Source organism: Canis lupus, chromosome 29, assembly GCF_048164855.1.
Source record: "Canis lupus baileyi chromosome 29, mCanLup2.hap1, whole genome shotgun sequence".
NCBI lineage: Eukaryota > Metazoa > Chordata > Mammalia > Carnivora > Canidae > Canis > Canis lupus.
The window spans coordinates 17,666,773-17,691,031 of NC_132866.1; the positions used below are offsets into that span (position 1 = coordinate 17,666,773).

Consider the following 24,259-nt stretch of genomic DNA (forward strand, 5'->3'; position numbering starts at 1 on the left):
TACCATTTCTGAATACCTATGATGAACTGAACATGCAATGAGTGTTTTATAAGGTTTACCTCACTTAACTCTCAGAATAACCTCCATCTAGAAAACCTGCAAAGATTTTGTAGATTAGGAAATGAAAGGCTAAGGAATTTACCCAAGGTCTCCTGGCAAAATATGTGGTAGAACCAAGATTTGAACTTGTCTAGTTACGAAGCTCCATGAACATTCCATTTTGCTTCACTACAGGTGAAAGACAGGTGATCTGACTTGATTCTTGGATTATAAAATAATTCTTCCGCATTTTATATGCATGAGTATTTTTAGCCTCAAAGGAGAGCAAAAATTGTACACATGTTCTCCCTACTTTATATATGGTAGATAGGAAGTCCTCATCTACAAGGGGTGGGGATGAGACGATTACTTGGCTTAAATGTATTAACATTTTCCAGATCAAGACGATGTTATACAAAAATACAGGATGTTATACAAAGATACACTTCACCTTTGTAACCTGCTGATACTCTTACAGTGTTTAATTTGAGCACAGTCCAACAACACAGGGAGGGCAAGAAAGAACTGTTGCTCCATGAGGTATATAGTTAACAAAGAGAGAACAGAAAGACTGACTTGTTCTCACAACAGTCTGAATTTAAAGAACTATATGGGGTGTGCATTCTACAGGAAGCCCAAGTAGGAAGAAAAATGAAACACTGTACCTTGCACACAGCAATAAAAATGAGGGGTCTCATTGTAGTAAGAGAATTCACAGCTGGCAGGCAATATCAGGGAGGCAATAAGATATCTGGTCCATCTTCATGCTTACCTTTTAGGGTCATAGTGTTTTTTTTCTTTTAAAAAGGTCTCTTTTTTATATTAACAAAGTCACTCCAGTCAATTTCTTTAACTCAACCTACATGAAAAATTTGGATGACATTGTAAAAGTTCTATGCTAACACCAGTGAAAAAAACTGGTGCATCCTTTAAATTTGTGTAGCTTTCTTATTATGACAGTTTTGTTTGCTTGTTTCTTTGTTTAAATAATAGGCCCTAATCATCAACAAGTCACTGCATAGAGCATTGAACATTATAGATAATTATTAGATAATTTATAGACATGCAAATGAGGATGAAGGAAACAAAATACTGATTCCTTCATTAAACCAAATGAAACTTAATATCCACTCTGGCTGGTAAAAATAGATAGCAATAGTATTCAGGGGAACAGTCTACTAAGTCTGAACAAATAATTTCCATTTCAGATAAATTAATTTATTGATTGATAAAATGAGATAACAGATATAAAAGTAGTCTGAACATTTCAAAGTAGATTATACAATGTTATTCTTAATATTAGCATTATTATTTTCAGCACATAATACAAGGTTAAAAACTCCTAAAGTTTATAATTCAAAGCATTAAGAAACTTCGTAATGTACTAAAAAATAATTACACATCTGACAATTAGAATGGATAGGCTAATTGGCAGGGTTACTGTGAAATAATAAAAAGTTTGAGGGAAAATGTTTTTAAAACAAATGTTATCACTTTCTTTTTTTTTAATTTTTTTTTATTTATTTATGATAGTCACAGAGAGAGAGAGAGAGAGGCAGAGACACAGGCAGAGGGAGAAGCAGGCTCCATGCACTGGGAGCCTGATGTGGGATTCGATCCCGGGTCTCCAGGATCGCGCCCTGGGCCAAAGGCAGGCGCCAAACTGCTGCGCCACCCAGGGATCCCCAAATGTTATCACTTTCAAGTATACTTAATAACTAAGATGAATGTTAGCTATGTCATAGGACACACTCTAGAAGTCTTCATAAGCCACATATTTGCCCTGAAGCCTGATTTTGCTCATGCTTTACCCACTTCATCTTGCTCACTCTGCATTCTCTGTATTTATTCTATAAGATCCACCTTTCCCAACACAGTGAAATGTACTTAATTACTCCCTGCCTTGCTTTTAAAACAAAATGTCCCCGTAGACATTTTGCCAAGATATTTCCCCTTATGAAAGAAACTTTGTATTCTAAGTGCCTAGGACAGTGCCAGGGTCTGCTTCTTTCTAAATTACATAAAAACTATATTTCCTTTCGGGTGAGTTGAGTATCTCCCCTATCCTACTCCCAAATACAATATTGCTAATAATATTAATTTAAGTCAGTATTTCCTTGCTCTTTTAGAGATCAGCTTAGCTTAGTCCAGGTCTAATGAACCCTAATTCTAATTTCTTAGGACTCCAATAATTGTTATCTGAACAAATGTAAAGGCTCCAGTGTGCTCTTTTCAAGTGCCACATACTACAAATAGCACTGGGAAAGGAAATAAAGAAAATTAGCTCCATTTTAAAGGTGTACTTTATGTGGACATAAATATCAACCTTTCAATGTGGACTAGAACCATAGGCAATTGATCGTGATGGGACTACCAACATGGAGGGTAATGGGAGGATTACTCAACAACATGCTTGGTTTTCCTCTGAAAGGAACAGTCTTCAAAAAGCTTCCTTGTCTGGCTTTAGGGTGGTTTCGTCTCTCTAAATAAATAGATATTTATTTAACTATGACTTAGAGTTTATACCTCAAGATGCAAAAGGGCAACATAGTGCCATACATGAATGATGACCCACCATGACAGTCTCTTTGATAATGACTTGACTTGGAAAAATATATTCTTCAATAAAAAAATTATTTTTTAATGTTGACTTTGTTCTCTTACGGCAATGCTGGAAAACATTGTAGCCCAACAGGAAATACAAGCGAAAGCTTCAAATGTAGAGCACACACAAAAAAGACATTTTAAAAGCTCATGTCCATCAAGTTTCCCACTTGATATAAGTTGTACACAAAGTCTTAGTCCAATGTGAACCCATGCTGTGAAAATTCTGTAGCACCCACCTCAGAAAATTCTGTTAAATACATAAACACCGCTGAAAAGAAAACTTCTGGGCACTAGAAGTCAGACTCAAAGGGAAAATAAACCTGATTAAAAAAAATCCCAAGGAAAGTTATATAAGTACAGTGCAACAAGGTCATAAGCTTAACCGTCCTTCACTGTAATATTTGAAAGTAAATTGGCATTTTAGCGGTCTGCTTTGGTCGTCATTCTTTTTCTCAACTCACAGAGATGCAACAGAATAAGAATGGCTTCACGTGTATCTTACAAACCAAATGGAAAAGTGATAGGCATTATGGGGTAAGACACCTTTAAAAATGAGTATAATACTTTTTAATGGATTAAAAATGAACCTATGAATTCACTTGGACCACCTAAGGAGAAGGTTCTCCAAATAGGGAAAAAATGACATCCTTTTCTTACTACTATGGAGCTCACCAATATTTCAGAGAACCTCACAAAGTAAATTTAAGTGTAACTTGAAAATGTTCTTCAAGAGCTTCACCCAAATGACAACCTCCTCTGTTCTTTTCAGAGCAAAACCACAGCTTTTTGAGATGTAAGACTTTAATAGGGTTGTAATTATAAAGTAAGTGATAACTACACATTAAAAGTGATTATTTTACCACCAGGTAAAAACTCTTATAAACTCACAGGACATGGTCAAATAATTCTTATTGGCATTTAAAAAAATGCATTTTAAAGCGAAGGTATCTTTAGGATTCTGAAAGTATAACCACATACTCCACCAGCCAAAATAATGAATAGAGAAACTTCTTTCTAGCAATTATTTTTTCTGTCAAAAAGTTTAACATTTCTACAGGAAAATATTTTCTCTAATATATATACATACACACTTGGATAAAATAGATGGTTAGGATCAACCCAACTTTATAATCCCATATTCTGTTCCTATACTGTAGAACAATATAAAGTATTAATTTGATATTGTTGCAATAATGTGGACATAGCCTTTCTAAGTTCCAACCTGTGCCTAAACAAAATACTTAAGTTAAAAATCAGATCAGTGTTTATAGGCATAACATTGTGTATTCAGATAACCCAGGACTAGGATATCTTGTTTTTCTAGTTCTGCATCCCTGAAGCATCTGACACTCAGCAGAGCTCAATGAAATCTTGTTGAAAACGTGAAATACAATGTGTACCTTCTTTTATATAATGTATATCACTCCCACTAATATTACCGAATCTGAAATTTATTCTTCTCCCAACTGATAACAGCTCTAAGAGCAAGAAACATACAGTTAATACCTTTTGGATCTATTTTCCCAGAAGTCTTATAAATGGCGTACTGGTAAATGGAGAGAGAGAGAAAAAAAAACAACTTTCTTTTATTTTGTGCAGGAGATATATTTGCTCAGTTGCTTGAAACTTCAAAAATAGTTTTATGTACTACATTGTATTATTGTGCATTGTTTTACCCATCAATCTTCCTGTAGATGATAAAGTAATACATTCAATGATTTATATTTTTGAATAAAATTATTACACTGTACCCAGCAATCAACACCTAAAATATTTCTTGAAAAGAAGGGAAGAGTAGAGGAAGGAGAAAAAGAGAAGAAAGAGGTTAATACGAATGATGAGGAAGAGGTAGAAGAGTAGGGAAATGTCAGCAGACATGGGAAAAACTAAAATGATATAGAAAATGACTGCCTTCAGTTTGATAAAAACCTTGTTTCACTAGATACTTCCAAGACTGATTAAAATTTCAAAATGAGTTCTGTAGTGAGTTGATCAAAATAATAATAATAATAAAGTGAGTTGAAAGACAGTATCAAGAACCAAAAGACAGAATGTGATAAAGCTGCAGTATTGTGGTCTTATACTTCGTAATCCTCCTATAACCCCATGAAACTCTGGAAAACTCCATCAGGAGTTCAGCCAAGACTCTGAGACAATTAAAGATACAAAGGAAGGGACTTTATTATCTTAAATGCATTTGTTCTAATTCTTTTAAAAGTTTCAAACATGAAACACATCTTGTTTGACTTTTAAAAAGGTAAGCTGATACTTGATTGCTTTTCTTATATGAACTCTTAAAAAAAAGATGTAGGCAAAGAGCAGAAACAGTGGTGTACATAAGATATCTTATCCTCATGAAAATGCTGTAAGTCTAAGAATTATTTGTTTTCCAGAAGAAGAAAAAAGTATTCCATATGTTTCTCTGGCTTACTCTATTAGGTCAAATAAATTCGGATTTTGATAAGATATAATCAAAAAGCAAAAACAATCTGAACACATCAAGTAAAACAGGCCTGTGGAAGTATATTCCTAAAATGGGGAATATTTGCAGCTTAAAATTAGGTTAACTATTACAGAGAACTGAAATATTGAAATTGAAGTAAAATCTATTTTTTTAAATTAAAAAAATTTGTAAGGGGTATAAACTTTGGAAAAAGGGAACAAAATTTCAGCTGTAAAATAAATATGGCCTGAGGATCTAACAATGGTGATCATAGTTGATAACACTATATAGTGTTATCATAACTGGAACTTGCTATGAAAGCAGAATTTAAATGTTTTTACAATGAGAGAGAGAGAGAGAGAAACACACAAGAGTCTTCATAGGAAAAAGAATGGCACTCCCAAGAAAACCCTTAAACATATATGGAAGAATCCTTTATATCATTTCTACAACAAATAAGGATTAGATAGAAAATATTTCTTTTATGAAAATAACTTATAAATACATAGCATGTGTATTGTGGTTACTCAGAACATCTATCTTTGCATTTCCCTAATGAAATAAGAAATAAGACACACAGGAAATTGTGATAAATGTATCATTTAAAAAAAAATGTAAGTAGTGCTCAATATAGGGAAAAACATAGGAGTTATAATAATTATTTACCTTACTTTGTTTAGGAAAATGTGAGTAGGCATTACTTGGCAACTAGAATAGCTAGTAACCTATCCAGTAACCCAAAAGAGACTCATTATGCCACCAGTATTAACAGACACACCATCTGTATTACTTCATAGGGATTGTAGGTGTTAACTATACACGGCTAGCTGCCTAAGTTTCTGCATACATGTTCAGATACATATATCTACACATGTATAGGAGATTCAGTGACATGACCTTTATCCAGTTTAAACAGACACAGACTAACTGCTAACCCTGGAGAGTGGATATCTAATTAAATTTTGATTTAATCTTGGCTGATCTTGTTAAAATGCAGATTCTGACTCAGTAGATGTGAAGTGGGACCCAAGATTCTACATTTCTAACAAGCTCCCTGGGGATGTTGCTGGTCCTGATCCCCATTTTGGGTAGTAAGGAACTAACCCATTACTCTTTACACCAATAGAAAATTAAACAAAGTAGTAATATATGTTTACATTCAGAACCTACCTAAAGTGAAGATTTCTAGAGAAAAAGACACCATACTTTTATGAGATAATTTACAAAATCTTTCTACATACATTATTTAATTCATGCCTCTCATAAACTCTAGGAAATAGGTATGATAATCATAATTTTTCAAATGAAATATTATCACAAACCTGGTTTTAAGCACAGATTTATAATTGCAGTGGCCATCACCAACAGCCCAGTGAACTGGCCGTTGTCTAATGTAAAGTCCAACCAGGTGTAAGGACTAATAAGTCTCTATTTGAGGGGGGCGTGATATCCTTAAGGAAGAATCTTTGGAATCTCATGCCAATTGTTTAGGAAATGAGGACAAATTTCAAGCTCCTTGCTCCTGAATGGCTTTAAAAATGATTTATAATTTCCTTGTTTCCATTACTTTGCCACTCTACCCCTATAATCCCTGATTTCCACAACGCAGATCAAGCCACTTGTCTGCTGAAAGCTCTCCAATGGCATCATACTCTAAGAGTCAAATTCAGGCTCCATCCCATGCTCTGGGACCCCACAGAATCTGTACTTTACCTGGCTCTGACCTAATCATGTACTATACCCCCTTGTTCACTCTGATGCAGCCATATGGGTCTTCTTTCTGTTGCCTGAATACCCCAAACATCTTTTCATTTTAGAGTCCTTGTGTTTACTTTTCCCTCTTGGAATTTTCTGCTCCAAATCTGCTTATTGATGGCACCTTTGTACTGTTCAAGACTCAGGTTGCAAAGCACCTCTCTGGGAGGTCTTTCCTGACTAGCTAGTCTAAAGTAGCCTTCATCAGTAACTTTTTAATACCCTGCTTAATTTTGCCACTAGAAGTGTACTAGTCTGTTCATTCATTAATTTAACAAAATTTCTGTCTCATTCTGCCCCCAAGTCCTATCCCCATACATAAGCTGCTTGGGAACAGGGACCTTAGCTATCTTGATTACTACTGTATCACAGCACATGGCACACAGTTTCCAATAGTAGTTTCAGAAAAAATTATGTGAAAGGAAGTTAATAGATGTGAGAAAATGACGTATTTTTACTACAACAGATCAGCTTGGAAAACCTAGGTATGTTAGACTCATTCATATCTAAGTTTGGTCTATTGGTTAAGGGCATGAAATGAAGTCAGATAGTCTAACTATACCATTTCCTAACTTGGTTGTAAAAGTGGGCAAATAACTTAATCTCTCTGTACCCATTTTCCCATTTGTAAAATGAGAAGAGTAATGACCACACAGGGTTGTGGTGGGGACTAAAGAGATACTGAAGGTAGAGGATTGAGAACAGTGTGTGACCCATGTTAAGTGTTCAATAAACATTGCACCATTTCTCCATTAGGTCCAATCACTAGTCCACGGCGAGGAACCTACAAAGGTGGATGGAGCACGTTTTCTTCACACCAGGAAGCTGGCAGAGGTCGAGCACCTTGTTGTAAGAGATCAATGACCAAAATGAAACACCAGAGCTAGGTGGCTTGAAGTGAGAAGGAGTGCTGACTCATAAGGCTTGGATACTCAGAGATGGCAGGAGCAAAGTTCATAATTGGTATAGGCTACTCTTCAAAGATGTGAGGCTACTAACTGTAGACAAACACTCTTATGGTTCCAGAGATGTACTAGCAGGTGCCCTGGGCCTACTTAAGGTACAGGGTAGAATACTAAGGACTATCTTAAACTATCTGCTCACCTGTTGAAAGGAGAGAGTGAGCCTTGTATTTCTGCACTTGTATAATTTCTCTTTCAATCTATTTTGTTTATTAATCATATAGTTTCCATTAGTTGTGTGCCTGTTGTAATTCTGGTATAATTTGCTTCAGAGGAAAGAAAAATCATCATTTCAGAATGAAGGGCAGATGACCCAGAGTTTTAAGTATAAAGTCCCTGACGTCAAACAAAATGGTTATCTCCACAGCTAAGAGTCATCCCTGACTATTAGTAGTAAATGAAGAAAAGGAAGAGTCACTTTCTATGCACATATTTTAGAATAAGAACTTATAGGAAATGCCAAACTGGGTCAAGCCAATGGCTCATACAACTGCCACAGTGTTTGGTCTTTGATGGTCACTCTCAAGGAAGTCTGTTAACAGGTCTGATAATTGTCCCTCTTGATGCAAGTCTTAGATTAAAATGTCCTACCAACAGCTCTTTAGTTTAATATCATATACTCTTTCCTCTGTCTCTTCTTTTCTAGATAGAGCTATCTAATTAACTGGTAATCTCATCAATTTTCTCAAAAAGGAAAGGATTGGAAAGAAATTTGATTGGTATTAAACTCAATATATATCAAGGTGTAAATGGCACATGGAAATAATCATGTATTTTCTCTCAAACCAAAAGCATTCTGGACATGTGTCCCTCTGCTGAGAAGCAGTTCCTAAAGAGACAGTAACTGCCAATCAGACTAACTTTTAAGAACATAAAAAATATTTCAAGAACTTTAGAAGATGAATTTCATTGTTTGCTAGGAAGACACTAGTGGTTAAACTAATATGCTTTCTATGCTGTTTACATATAATTGATTATATATAATAATCAAACTCTTTTATATTTGCCAATAATAGCTATCAAGTAAATGAATAGAAAAGTTTACAGATTTTTGTTGAAACCTCTTGCCAGTAATTCTGAAAGATGAGCACTTTTGCTGACAATAACATAAAAATGTTGACTTTTACAGAGCCATCTCTACTTTCTAAAGAACCTGAATATATATACATGACCTCATTTTACTTTATAACAACCTTAGGAGATACATAGAGTCTGGTGTCAGGTTTAGATTTTGCAAATACAAAAACATACACAGAGAGGTTAAGTGATTTCTCAAAGTCACACAGCTCATTAATTACCAGGCCAAATAATAGAGTTGCTCTCTCTTTCTCCAATTTAGTCCATCACACAGTATTTTCCTAGATTTTGTGGACAAGTAAAATTTCAAAAAACATTTTAGAAGACCCAAATAGGGTTGTCAATTTTGTTATTTTTCCAGAGAGAGGGAAAAATAAATATATAACTTCTACCTGCTATTTATATCATATCATAAAACTATCTTGTCTTTTATCACCCCAAAATAGGAAAAACATCATCTTAGGAAAAGTGCAGTCCTTTTAATTAATAAAATTTGCCTTATGAGAAAGTTACTATTTTGTCATTTTTTTTTTTTCTCATTCTGCTGTTACCCACAACTCCTGCTGCGGTCTAAGAACTATTAGACCAATACCTGTAAACCATTTCCCTCTTTTGTGCTGTTTCAAGTCTTACTAGCTTTTCTACTTCTTTTGCTCCTTGCATTTCATAGTCTTTAACAAAAAGAAACCAATATGTGCCAAGTTTTTCCTTTTGAAAGATATTGTTCTTCTACTAATATCTTAACAAAAATTATTAGCATCACATATTTAATCCCAGTCAAAACAGAGGGCTGTTGGCTGACCAGGTATGACCAGGCTGAGGGCTAACAAGGAAGCAGGAAATGCATAAACAACATAGGACCTGTTACAGTAACATTTCCCCCCCGCCCCCCATATTACTTTGATAAGAAGCAAGGACAAGACAAAGGCTTTCTGCCTGGCTTCTCATTTCTCACTCCACTTCCAAACTCATCCAAGAAAATGTGATGGCTCTTGTCTATGCAAAGGCTGTACCATATCTGTCTTTACTTCCACAAAGCCCGCCGTGTTCCTTCTTCCAGACTTGGTTTTATAGTCTGCAATAATTTCCCAAGCCTTATATGACAAATAGATATTTAATTTTACAAAACTTTATAAACTACCATTGTATTCTACCAAAGGGATGGAGGTTGGTTTTGGGGACACTCTTAAAGTGACATTTTCCATGTTGACTATATTGATAAGCTGATGTGAATGTGATGTTTTAGTACACATCAAAAGGAATAACCATCAAATCCCATTCAATCTTATCATCTTGATCAATGCAGTATCTGTGATCTTCTTTGATGACTTCCTTAAGCTTTGGGAGGGAAATATATGAATGGTACAGTGAAAGAGAAAAGGTAGCCCAATCCGACAAATCAAGCCCTGTGATCAAGTGTCAAAGCAAGAATATCCCCAACCCAACCAAGTCCCATGTAGAAAGAGGCTCACCAATAGGATGGTTTGTCAAAGAAAGTCCCTTAATGTTTGGCTAAGGACTACATTCTCCAAGGATGTCAAAGTAACATTTTCTAAAAAGTCCTTAAATATATACAAATTTCAACCACAATAAAACTTTTTTCTATAAATAGAGAAAGATAAATGCCTATATATCACCAAATGATCACAGATTAATAATATTTTTATTTGTGTAGTTTTATGGTATACAAAACATTTTTAGCATATGGTATCATTTCTTAGGAATATTCTGAGACAGGCAATATTATTCCACCTACTGAAGAAGAAGCTGAGACTCAGGCATTGTGTGATGTGCTCAAGGTCTCACCAACAAAAGCTAGAACCCAAGTCTGGTCTTTTGACTTCATGTTCAGGGCTCTTTCTGTTACTGACATTCTTAACCAAGACAGTGACTTCTAAAGGTGAGCCCAGGCACAAAAAAGAACAAATGAAAGCTGGCTTTTATTCCAATCAGGGCAGAAAGCCAATCTATTGATAATGTCAGAACGAAGGGCTGCCCACACTGTTAAAGAATCTGGAGGGGTCACAGTTTTCTTTAGGTTCTTCACTATTACTACAATGCCAATGCCATTTGGGTTCTTCCTATTCAGTTCCTTAGAACTCATCACATAGTAAGCCAGTATAGGACAGCCATGAGCTCAGGGCAAGAGAAAACATCAGCCATTCACAAAAAAAAAATTATTTGGAATAATTTTCATTATACCTGTTCTTCCAAAAAAAACATTTTTATGATGCTAAATTTAAAATATTTAAAATTTAAAATATTTAAAATGGACTTATTGCTAACTACCTATTTCTGTGGCTTATATACAGGGCAAGAACTATCTGAACTACATAAAATAAATTTTATACAATCTATACTTCACTAAACAAAACAAAAAACGTAGTTAAATTATACAAATCGGATGACTATGCAAGATTAATAGATATTTATTTACTGTGTAAAAATACACAGTTGTTGCATAAAATGTTTATAATGAAAAAGCTTGTCCATTTTAAGTATAGACAAGTCTTAGAAGTCAAATTAGGGCTGTATTTTCTGAAATTAATAACTAGTATTAACTCAAACCAAAAGTTTGGACAATTATTAAGTAATGCTATTAAGATTATCATGAACATTAGTCTTGCTGCTTATTATGACTCTTCTTTTTCCATATCTTTTTCCTATCTTATGATTTTTAAAAAACAGAATCATTAGGAATCATTTTCAACACCAGGGCACATAAGGTAAGCTAGATACTGTTATTTCTTTGCCCCCAGCTCACATCATTTAGACTGATTAAAATGTTAATTTTTCCATATGTGAAGAAATGTAAAGGAGCAAACAACTGGAGACTGCACTGTGTGCTAGCAATCATTGCGGGTGGGTAAACTGACAACATGTAACTGCATATTAAGACAAATGTAGAATTTAGACAAAGTATTCCATCTCTTTTCAGATGTATACTTTTAAACCTCAGGAACTGTTTTCAGTAGATGTCATGCCTTTTAACTTGAAAAAAGATAAGCGCAAATAAGCTCCCAATTGTCTCCCCAATATGTAAACCACATCTCGGGCTGCTGTCTCTGCTACTCCTTTGAAGTTTCCCTGAAATGTCATGTGTTGTGAAGACTGCTGTGCATAAGCAAGACAATTTGCTCACTCTCAGAATTCTTACCGGTTTCCACTGCTATTTGGTATCCAGCCTCTAGTCTCCGAGATGACCTTTCCAGCCTCTCTGTGTTATCGAGCAGATGTGCCCTCTGAAAAAGAAAAAGGGAAAAAAATCAGACGGCCGTCTACAATGTTCTTTTTTTGCCTTAAAAAAAAATTAATGCCTTCTTATGTCCTATCACTTCTGGGGCGGGGGGAGATACTATGCATTATAGATAATTTTTAGCAAATCTCCTATGGGCAGATTTCCAATCAATCAATTGTGTACGGATCATCCAGTTTTTTGTTTTAAAAGGCAGATTCATGTTGTATGTGGTCACATGAATCTTATTCCCAAACACTGACAAATGTACGAAGACGAGAGCCAACTGGATCTTTCCTGTTTCAGCAGAGTAGATGTATGAGACACTTGCATAGATTTATGATCCTTATTTTGTATTTATTTTTTATAAAATGCCATCATTAAAAAAACTCATTTGCTCCTTTGATTCCTGCAGATAGTAAATTTTAAACAGAAACTTTATTTTCAAGAGAATGCTCCCCAATTTTGGATGTGTGGCAAGATGCCATATAGAACAACATTTGCTACTAGAACAGAATATTAAACAGCAGATTTGGTTTTAAGACAACTCGGGGCAACCACCAAGAAACAAGAGAAACACATTTCTTCCTGCACAGATACACAAAAATGTGAGTTAGTTCCAAATATAGGACACTAGATTGAAGGTGAACTTTTGACTCCTCCTGTTTTAGACTGAACTAAAATGATAATAATTATATGTACTCTTTTATGCTATATTTGATGGGGAAATGAAAGGATTTTCCCATAATTCTCCATGTCTCAACTTTCTTTTCTACATTGAGGCTGATTTTTTGGTTTTGTTTTTTTATCCATAGTGATCAGTCACTCGATCAGTCAGGTTGACCAACATATTCATAAACTAATCATAGCTGTGAATGAGTAAGAATGTATGCATGCACATGTGAATGTGTGTGTGTGTACAGATGCACATACGTCTGGATACTAGAAATATATGAATATGTGTATCTGTATATTTCTCTGTGTGTACACGCATACATGTATTTGTATAAATTAGTACTCCCCCCCACCCCCAAATCAGTTTTGGTATCTGGTCAAACGGTAAGAAAAAAATGCAGCCACAACTCCTATAACTTTGTGTTGTTGACAGATGTCATTTAAAATCGAAGAAATGCTTTCTAATAATAATAAAAAAGGAGGTGCCACACATATTATCTGAGTGGCTGTCGAGCGAAACGATCTACCTTGCTCTAATGAGCCCCCATGGATCGTGGAGATGCAAGCTGTATTGACATGCACACTTAAGCTAATACACCTAGACCAGTGCCTCCAAGCTCTAGCAGCCAGGGATGCTGACAGACTATCTCGCTTCCATCTTCAAAGAAAGGAAGTGATTAGTATGTTATCATTACCATTCAAAACGTGATTTCCTTATTCCCTCCCGGCATAGGTGACACATCTGAGATGCGGCCAGACGTTGGAGGCAGCTAAAGCCACATCAAAGCTTTCCTTGAAAATTTTTTTTGGGGGGAAGGGCGGGGGGGGGGGGGCGGGGGGGGGCGAAGAATCATTAAAACAATGCATTTCGAACAGAGAGATAGGACCTGATGTGAAGGTCAGGAAAGCTGCAACAGTCTATAATAATTAATAGAGTTGTCTAATATACAGTGAAGAAATTAAGAGAAAAGCTGCCCCTCCCTCCACAAAAAAAAAAAAAAAAAACCTAAATAAATAAAAAGGAGGAAGGAAGGAATGCTTATATCATGAAAACGCTAAATCACTGAAGGCTGTAATTGAGAAAAAGAAAAGCAAGAGGAGCTCTCTGTGTTTGGTATACATGACTATTTTTAAATAAAATTAAACACTTCACTCAGCTTATCAAAAATAGCTTTCTTCCTCCTAATTTTCTCTATACGCATGTTTTAGGAGTAGGGAGTATTCTTCCCTTTTCTGAATATTGTTCTCTACTCTAACAAAGGACTTAATTTCAAACTGGTAATTCTCTTAAAAATATATCACATTTGTGAAATCAAGAGTAAATCTGAATTGGAATTCTGAATAACAGAACAAAAATTTTGGGCTCATTTTCATATTGGATGAAATCCCTAAAATAAAAGAAAACACTTAGCTACTGTAGAATTTAAAAAAAAAATCAAAGATCAATACTGGGAATGGACAGTCTAATTATATGATAATAGATGGTGTAAGAAACAAAGCATTTAAATGTAAAATGATTCTTGGAATTCCACGAAGGGGAGCCAAAGCGGATTATTAAGTGTATGGCTCTAACGGGGAGCAAAATTTCTAAAAGATTGTTTTTTAAAAAAAGATATCTTCCTAAATAATGGAAGCAACTCTTCTTCAGGACAGTTTATCAGAGCAAATCTGCACACAAGAGGACTACCAGTTTACCAGCAAGCTTTCCAGCAGGACCCCACTTTGTATTTTGGAACCTCTTCACTTAAGTCAAGCTAAAATCAAGTTCTTGTAACAGCTGTGCTATTTACATTGTTCCCTTAGTTGTGCATTGCCCTGGTCTCTGAAAATGAAAGGAAATACACTACAGTAGCAGCTGATGCTTTCAACTTGCCCCCACACTCCATCCCAAACTCATTCTCTCACCCTCTCCTCAGCCCTTTCAAAGCAGGTAAGTGAAGCTGTGCAGGAGCTTCAGACAGAGCTCTACTTGCATGAGGAGCTGTGCAATGTGGCGAACTGGAGATGCAGGATTCAGCACAGCCAACACCAGTTCAGCTGCCTGTGCACACTAGCCTGCCTTCAAGCATGCCCCGTTTCCAGAACTGAGCCGGGAAAGAGCATCACAAGGAAGGGATGGGGCACACTCTGTATCCAAACACAACCTAACATCCTATTTTGAAGCAGACTGGTGCCTGTGTTCTTAGAAGAGGTACAAGGAGGAAATCTGGGGTACACTCACTGTTCGATTACTATTTGAATCCTGGCTGAGAAACAATTTCTTTTGAGCAAACCATATACCAATGCACTGCCATCATCATAATCTATTTTACAAATATCGATGCTATATACATATCAAAGACTGTTAAAAGAATATTCCAGAGTATATTATTCTATTAGTTGAATGATTTAATTCTTCCAAGTACAATTCCATTCCGGGTTATAGTTTTGGAAACACGCAGCCCAGAGCCATTATTGATGAAACGGTTGCTATAGGCACAACAAAAGAATTAAGCCAAAAACGATGATAAAACTGTATTTTACAAGAAATGCAGATGTGAGGTTTTCAGATTTTAGAATTAAGATTTCTAAGTCCATACAATTCAGCTTAACAAAAATAAATCTGTCAAAAACGCCGATTGTAATAAGGCCTAATATTTTATTAATTATATTCACTAAATTCAGGAGAAGAGCTTCGTGTAGTTTCTTCATATAGAGGTTTGTGCGTCTATTGTTAGTTCCATTAAGATTTGAAAACATATTCTTTACCTAAGCAGGAGCATACACAAATACACATAAAGCAGATATTCTGGCTTGCAGGAAAATAATGTTGAGTATCACTCATCTCAGGAATAATCTTATACAACAAAACTACAATTGATTATATTCACTTACCATATACATCTGCTATCATAAAAAACCACAAAAATGTTGGAGGATAAGGGTTTTATATATTTTCACCCTTTATTTTATATATCATTATTACTTTTACTAAGAGAGGACATCACTAGAGTATCTTAAGTCAAAAGGGTTGGTGAAAACCACTGTCTACAAGCCTCTCATTTAGCATTCATGTCACCTATAGAATGATGACATACTAATAAAAAAATTCTAGGAAAATCTCAATCAATGCAGTCAGTCTAAACTCAAAAATAATTCGTAGTACTCTTTATAAGCAATTAGCTTTCAAATTGCAATACGGGCCATTATTTTATGTCCTAATATAAAAGCAACAAAACTCAACCTCACTAAGCCAAAAAAAAAAAAAAAAGTAACTCTAATTAAAAAAAAACACACAACAAGATAGAAAACAAGACCAGAATCATTCAGCATCCCTCATTGATACAGGGATAAAATGATAAACTTTGCTGTAAATATTTGCTGGGACACAAAAAAGTCCAGACCTGCATTATAAAACAGGCCAGCAACTCAGGAAAATGAGAACTCACTTGGGTGCTATTTCCTACAAAAAGGAAAGTGTTTAACAATGAGGAGAGCTTTGGCTATTCTTAAGTATCTGTGTACACAGTCTAGTAGAGCATTTATAACATATGTGTGTTTCTCTAAAAGGAAAACAGATTCGTGGTATCTTGTGTTGAACCTAAGAATTTTGGGTGAGGGAAAAGAGTGTATTTAAAAAAAAATTTCAGTAAATTGGAATGTCAGGGGAAAAAACATTTTAATCACATTGACTTCTTTGAGAAACTAATACAAATAAAATAAACCTGAAGTTAGTCTACATTAACATTAAAACTACACTTGGATAAAGTTTTAAGATATCCTTTTATTTTTCCTTCCTTTTTTGGCCTTTAAAATATGAATTTTCTCCGGATGCCAACCAACAACAACGATCACTGTGATAAGCATGATTAGGGTTTACTTGTTTTTTAAAAGATAGTCAGCAGAGAACATTGCTAGCCATATAATCAATATTTTTGCTATGTGTAAATTTTCCTGGAAAAAAATGAACCCAAAGATCTTACTTCAGATTTGGAAACTCAATTTTATAGGAAAAAGCAGAATTAAAAAAAAAAAAAGCAAGCTAGGAAGTACTCACCTCTTCACGTAATTTTATCAACTGCAACATGAATGCACAAAAAAAAAGATAAAAAGGAAAGAAATGGCAGGAAGGAAAGATCAGTTGTGTGACAGGATACAGAATTAACATTGACAATTTATCTGTTTACATGTTTAGCATTTAAAAATCACAGACAAACACATTAAAAGAACCTAAACATAGACTACATGCAGAGTTTTTTGAACGAATAAAGATCACTTTCTCACACTGTCACATTAAACAAAGAGAATAGTGTGAAATTCTCTTTTAAAGTACATCTAAGACACCATCATGAAATAAAGGGGAACGGCTTCATAGAAGTCTATATTATAAAGAAAGAAAACAAGTTTACTGTTCCTCTCTTCTAAGAATGTACCACTGAAGAGGTTTTGTATATACAAGTTTTCAGGATGTTTCTCTATTTTGAATCTTGACAACTCATTTCAGATTTTACCTACAAATGAAAATGATTAATAGTTCATGCTTTTGTCCCAATAAATGTTTAAAACAAATAGTTATGTTAGTTAATATCATACATGGGCCCACTCTAGTAATAGGATTGTATTTGTATTATTTTAATTGGGAATAAAGCATGCCAAGGGAGACAATATTCAAGACATAGTACCCAAATATTTCACTATCTTTATAAATATTGTGTGTATCGGTGTTAGTTTCCAGGATTTGTTTTGCTTAAGAGGCTACTGCAATCGTGCGATGTTTTTATTTTTAATTTTTGAAGTTTCTTCATTTTTCAATTTTCATCTTGTAAACCAGGTCATCTCAAAGCCATGAGCTATGCTATGAGCTCTCCTACTTCATTTGTACTGCTGTCTATTCTCACTGAAGTCACACCAAAAAAACACTCTTTACTTGTAAGTAAATTCCCTATGATAATGTTTTAATTCTCCTATGCAGAACATTTTTTATTTGCCTTAAATATAACAGATAAAATAAGTTACTTAATTCTTTAGAAACTGGAAAATGGATATATAACCATATATCTGACTCATTCTTTGTGTGTGTGTGTGTGCGTGCACTGGGGGTATGTATATGTTTCACAGTATTTTAAATCAAATATCATTGTGTAGTTGAGATGACTGCCATAGTTTCTGCAATGAACAGAAACTGAAACCTATATTGTGAAAGACTATAAACCACATTCTAGGTCTGAAATTTGCATCCTCAGCATTTCAGGTCTACAACTGATAATTTTTAAACATCCAAATATCTGTAACATCTGTTATAATACTTGACATATACAGGCCAATAAATTAAACTATTGCTTTGGGAGAAAACATGCCATAAATTGCTCACTATAAGTCTCTCTAGAAGTTTCATGTTTACTATTAGTCCTGCTTTCTCAATGCTTAATGCTGTTTTTGTCTCCAATTCAAGGAAGGCAGTATGCATTCCAGCTCATTCTGTTATTTATTACATGAAAAGTATTTCAAGTACAAAGAATGAGATTTCAAAATCGTTATGAATCTTTTAGAGAAAGGGTACAGAATCTATTACATAATGTCTCTCAATGCATTTAGTGGAAATGAAACTTTTAATACTGTCCTTTCAAAATGTACAGGAAGATGTAATTATTTTTAATTAATATACTCATTCTCTCAGCAACCATCCAGTGTCTATGAGTCAAGCATCCTGTTTCATGTGAAAAGTTACCATTCTTCCCAAGAATAAGTAAAATTTTAAACTAAAATACCTGGCTTATCATATATAGGAATCTTTCTCTGTGCTATCTGAACATCATGGGAGAAAAAGGCAAACATTAATTCTCAGAAAGAGACGATCTGGGAATTGATCGCACAGCTATCTTTTCTTTCTGGGGGCACCATTCTTCAGTTGACTATGATACTTAAAGGGCCAAAGTTTAAAACTACTCCTCAGCAATTGAGACCATTTGGGGCATGCCACCCTGCCATAATCAATGAGTGTTTAAAAATGCTACCCATTTGTTTTTTCAATAGGTTCCAAACAAAAAACGTTCTATCTTGTTTGTGCTGCATGGCTGCATTCAAGCTCTACACCGGATTTGTAGCTAAGCTAGGTAATGGGAGGGGTTTTAATCTTCATCTTTTTTTGTTGTTGTTGTTAGGCTGGGAGTTTTCATTCAAGTAAACAAAAGATGGTCTATTTTTGAAAATTAACAATGCTTAGACTGGACTGAAAGTAGTGATTTCGTATTTTATTGAGTTACTAGCTCCATCATAGGCGACTTGAAAATGTGCCATGCCACCATGTTGAGTTATGATAATCAACATCTTTTTTGAAACAAAGATGGTTTTTTTTTTTTTTTTTTTTCCCTCTCCCCCAATGCAGAATTTGATACAAGAGGTAATCTGTTCCTTTGTGGGCTGAAAAAAAATCTGGTTTACGCTGGTTTGAACCAGTGGAATCTCTTGTGGTTAAGCCTTCTGCTGTGGCTAAAATCAAAACTGCACTGCAGTGCATGTGAGGGTTCATGCGCGCGCGCCTGTGTGTGTGAGGGTGTCACGTGAGCCCCAGAACTACCGATTTTTTTTTTTTAAAGCTGATAACGCCACTGCCGTCTCTGTCCGCATACAGATAACGAATAAATGCTGAACTCTATTAAACGCCCTTTACACATTATCGTGGGTCGAACACACAATTTTCTGAACTTATGATGACAGTCTATTTATTTTGCTATAAACCCTCAGCACGTAACGAACAGATTTGTGCCTGGTAATGATCTGCTCTGCCAGGGCTATATGAAATGATACCGACCTTCTTTAGATCTTGGGGAATTAAATTGACCGACTTCACCCCCTGGTCTGTGGCTGAAGTTTGACACACTTTATGCACAGCAAGCCCAAATCGGAACTTAAGAGAACCTCGCATTAAAAAAAATTAAGCAATCGTATCTGCTAAATGTAGCTACGCCACAAAATTTTCGGCACGTTTAGGAATATCCTACTCCTTAGACACGGATTTGAACCTTCTATTTAGGATTTACTAAAATTTCATTTACTCACATTTATTCACCGATCAGTGTAATTTTGCGTACGGAAACTGAGAGACCATTAGTAGGGTTCAAACGTAAGAGTCTGGAACATTTTATGCGCCCCATCATCAGACTCCACTATATGAAGGGGATTAGGGGATTTAATTCGGTAAGATTTTTTTTTTTCCTTTCCTGAGAATGATTTTCATGAAACTAAATCAAGGTAACAATTATTAAAGTTTCCACTCAAATACAGCACTGCTACATTTCAAAAACACAACTCTCTCAAGGAATTACAATGTTGCCATATGGAATGGAAAACATGGTATTTTAAAATAATAGAATGATAATGCCTAAGACAATAGTCCTTGGAAAGCTGATGATGACCCAACAATACTCAAATGTGCAATGTAGGTAATTTTGTCCCTTCTTTGTAAATGAGGGATGAGCTATATTTGATTGTATGAAATGGATATGAATCAGAAATGAATTTATACAAAGCAATTAATTTGCAATTAAATGAAACTGTGTACTGTATGAGGGACGTTAAAGATGCACTTGAAAAATTCTTAATTGCTGAAATCTTGACATTTCTAATCATGTCAGAAATGTTTATATAAGAGTAAATTAATATACTTTATAGTTAATTGACAGATTATGTGTCTAACAGATTTTAGATGCCTTAAAAAAAAAGCATTATAAATGACCAGAATGAGAAATAATAGCTATGGCATTCATATTTGCCTAAATCTCTACAAAGAAGCTACTATAAGGAGGATGTATATGTTGCATCGAAAATAACTAGTCAGCAGTTAGTTTATTTGACCTATTTGCAACCATTGTTATAATTCTTTATTATTTCCCTTTTCTGATAGATATATGTATTTTTAAGTTGAGATATATCCCAATTTCAGTGAAACATATATTTTGGTTTCATTTTATTTATCTCCAAGTTTTCTCTGTTTATTAAAAGTTTATCTTAAATATTACATAGCTATAAAGTTCTAAAAATTTATCAACAATTAACTTGAAGATAAACTTAGTTGTGGGCAGAAAATATTTTCTTATGTAAATTATAGGTAATCCTACCCTGAAAAAAAAAACAAAAAACAAAAAACAAAACTATGTTCTCAGCCCCTGAGCTACAAAAGTTAATACATAAAGAGCAAACTTAAAATCTTTTCTTCCTTTAAAGAAAGGGCTTCTGTTTTGATTCCATAGTCTGACTGAATACTGATGCAGAATTAAGAGTAATTCTCAAGTGACCATTCCTGGCTAAGGGATGTGGTTTACTTTGAGGGATTTTAATTCCTATATTATGATAAAAATCCTCAAAACAAAATTTAATGATTTCATTATGGAATAAAAATTTTGTTATGGTTGGCGACAAGATATCCAAAAAGTTAAGTGTGGTCTCTTTGAACTTTCAAACCTAATTCAAATTTTGGACTGAAAAGTTCACATAACTAATAATCTAACAGTTACACTGTCTCATGACTATAATTTATCATATTCTATTTATTGAAGTGACAGCTCCTTACAACTAAACTTCAGGTTCTCCAAGCACATTCAGAATTTGTAAGTTTGATTTATACAAGTCCAGAGGAAATCTCTGCGTAATCACTTTAAAGTGACAGGAATATAATTTGAAAAATTCAGAAAATACGAACTCTATCTATTTTTGTAGAATATTTTTCTTTAGGCATAAAAAATCATACTTATATGTACGTGAGGCAAATGTTTTAGGCACATAAAATGTCCATTAAGAGAAGTGAACATGCCTTAAAAAAAAAAAAAGGGATCCCTGTCAGAGTACTACAACATCTATTAGAATAAAGGAGTCTGAGTTAGACAGGAACACCCCTTCCTTTCTATTTCCTCTATATTAAGCAGTAGTTTCAAATGAGGGAAAGATCTATAGCTTTCTAGAGAATTGACATGGGAACTCTGCATTCACTTTTTTTTTGCAAAAAAGAGAATACTTTTTTTGTAGTAAAGATATGAAATAAAATTATGATTCACTCATTCAAGAGATATGAACAATCTAAATCACACTTAAAATAGGAAGAAAATATTTTTCCTCTCATTCTTGTGTTATTTAACCTATTATGAGTAAAACTCTTTATCCCATCACCCTTTTATGTTTGATGTGCTCCTTATTTTTCTTCCCCTTAGCTGTTCTCACATTTCAATCAGAAAAGCTGAAATCCCAAGTCAAATCTTAACATGTTTACATGTCTAAACTCAAGCTGATGACATCCAAATGGTGGATGAGGTGAGATATTTCCAAAATCAAATATAATCAGCTGAGTGATTCTTCTCCTCCCCCCATCCTTTATTGGGGGGGGGGTGTGGATGGCTGGGGGCCTTAATTACATAAACAACATCCCATTTACAATATTTACATTAGAGTAGATAGTAATAAAGTTTTAGCATATATAGACTTATAATCTATTTGAAATGTTAAATACAATTATACAAGTCTTATAATGTGTATCAATATGTTTTACCATCTTATTAAAATTTCGGTTTACTCAATGAATGATTTATGCTCATTTTTATTTAGGCAGAGTAGAGACCTTTACAATACTTGTCAAAGGAATATTAATAAACACGTTCAGGTCTTGCTTCTGAAGTTCCCATCATTTACTTTCTCTAAAAGTGTCAAAGAGAGTAAGTCACTAGGGTTGTTTGAGACATTTTAAAAGTCATCTCTACGCGGAGGTTCTTAAAACATTTTTTTAAGTCATATATATTATCTAGAAGAATTAATGAAGTCTGCAGTATTAATTCAAAGAAAGAAATGGGACATTAATTAGACTCATGACACTGCTGTGTGATCCAATGAGAACTGACAGCCAAGTTATAAGGCCCTTTTAAGAAGAAATTGTATCTTATTTTTGGCCTATGCAGATCTTAAACTGTAGAAAGACTTTTCCTATTATTATTATTATTTGACAGAGGCAGGACCTCTCTCTGAGTATCTAAGTTCCACACTGGTGCTCACAATTTGCATTTTGGTGAATGTATTTTAAGAAGCCCCACAATAGGAGACCGAGCTGCCCTGTTGAATTTTGAAAGCTTACTTTCATTTGTTTTGCTGCAAGTGTTGATTTAATTATACTGCATTATTATCAAAGCTGCATTATGTACTGTTTTATTCCTTTTACATGTGTTTGAGGTGAAGACCTTGGCTTTGTCTGCAAACAGTGTGTTTCAAGTTATTCCTTAAGTACTAAATAATAAAGAAAAGAGAAGAAAAGATTTTTTTAAAAGATAGCAGACAGTGATCACAAGGTAAAGGGTTAAATGTAAGATCTCCAAGAAACATTTTGAAGTTGATTAAGACTCCAGCTTTGCATTAAACAGTATCGCTTCCACATGAGTTGCTGCTAATACTGTTAAGGAGCAGCTTGAGAGCCCAGTATGCCAGTGACCTCCTTCACCCTCCAGCCACCCACCGGGCCTTCCTGATTAGCATTCTACCTGGTTCTCTGAGGAATTCCCATCATCCCCTAGGAGCTCATTCCGTACTTCGTCACTGTAGGCGATCCGTGACCTTTTCTATAAAACAAAACAAAAAGGGAGAGAGCGAGATGAACGTTAGAAAGTAAAGGCTTCGAAGCATTATTGGTATCAAGGCTGATCATTTCAAACCTCGAGAGCCCCCTAATGGAAACCTATTTGCTAAGATCTGCCGAGCAAAGTTGTGTAAAGTTCTTGAACTTGAGAAGTTTGATGTAAATTAGAAGTTTTTCAAATGCCAGTAATGAAAGAAAAATCTGCATTATGTAAGTACTCCATTAATATTCACAAGTGGATCAGAACTGGCATATTATTCCATATGTAGTCATTCAAATAAGACCACTGAACTGAAGGAGATATAGCTGTCTAGCTGTATATTGGCAAAACTCACCAGATTGTAATTAAAACAAGTGTATATTGAGGTCTTTAAAATTGTGGCAGGAAATGAACTATATAATATAGGTCTTTTAAAATCTCTAATTCTAGGATAATATTATGACTCCAACTGGAATGCCTGGAAAACAGTTCATCTGTATTTCCTGCATTATTGTAATGTTACTAGCCAGAAAGAGATGGAACTTAAAAGTCCATCCTCTTTCCAAACAGTAACTTAAATGTCCCTAAGCCCTCCTCAAATAATGGCCTAAGGAAAAGAAATGCATGTGTGTGTGTGTGTGTGTGTGTGTGTGTGTGTATGTGTTAAAACAAATTAAATTTCCCAATCCCAGTAAATAAAGGCAAGTGGGCTGAGTCAACCTTTCTCAATCCCAGTAAATAAAGACAAGTGGGCTATGAGTCAACACTTCACTCAGTGAAATTTTGTTTTATAAGAAATCAACCTTGACCTGTTAAGTCAGAGGGACATGTCTATAAGCAATTCATGACTTATCTAAATGTCCACACATTTGGAAAAGCTAAAGGCTCTGAAAGTTAG

At 34.7% G+C, this 24,259-nt stretch overlaps 1 protein-coding gene across 14 annotated transcripts in view; it reads right to left on the reverse strand.

Moving 5' to 3' along the window:
- Positions 1 to 24,259, reverse strand: part of VTI1A (vesicle transport through interaction with t-SNAREs 1A) — a 356,845-nt gene that overhangs the window by 254,565 nt on the left and 78,021 nt on the right. For 8 of the 14 annotated variants that reach the window (XR_012020590.1, XM_072805321.1, XM_072805314.1 and 5 more), the window contains exons 4-6: positions 23,287 to 23,364; positions 16,830 to 16,850; positions 12,041 to 12,125 (exon numbers count right to left, since the gene is read on the reverse strand). Coding sequence is in view for 12 of the 14 variants with exons in the window: in XM_072805321.1 (XP_072661422.1) it covers positions 12,041 to 12,125; positions 16,830 to 16,850; positions 23,287 to 23,364 (184 nt within the window). In the remaining 2 variants the exon portion in view is untranslated. The remainder of the gene's footprint in view (positions 1 to 12,040; positions 12,126 to 16,829; positions 16,851 to 23,286; positions 23,365 to 24,259) is intronic. The other 6 variants (XR_012020591.1, XM_072805325.1, XM_072805315.1 and 3 more) reach the window with 1 other exon arrangement.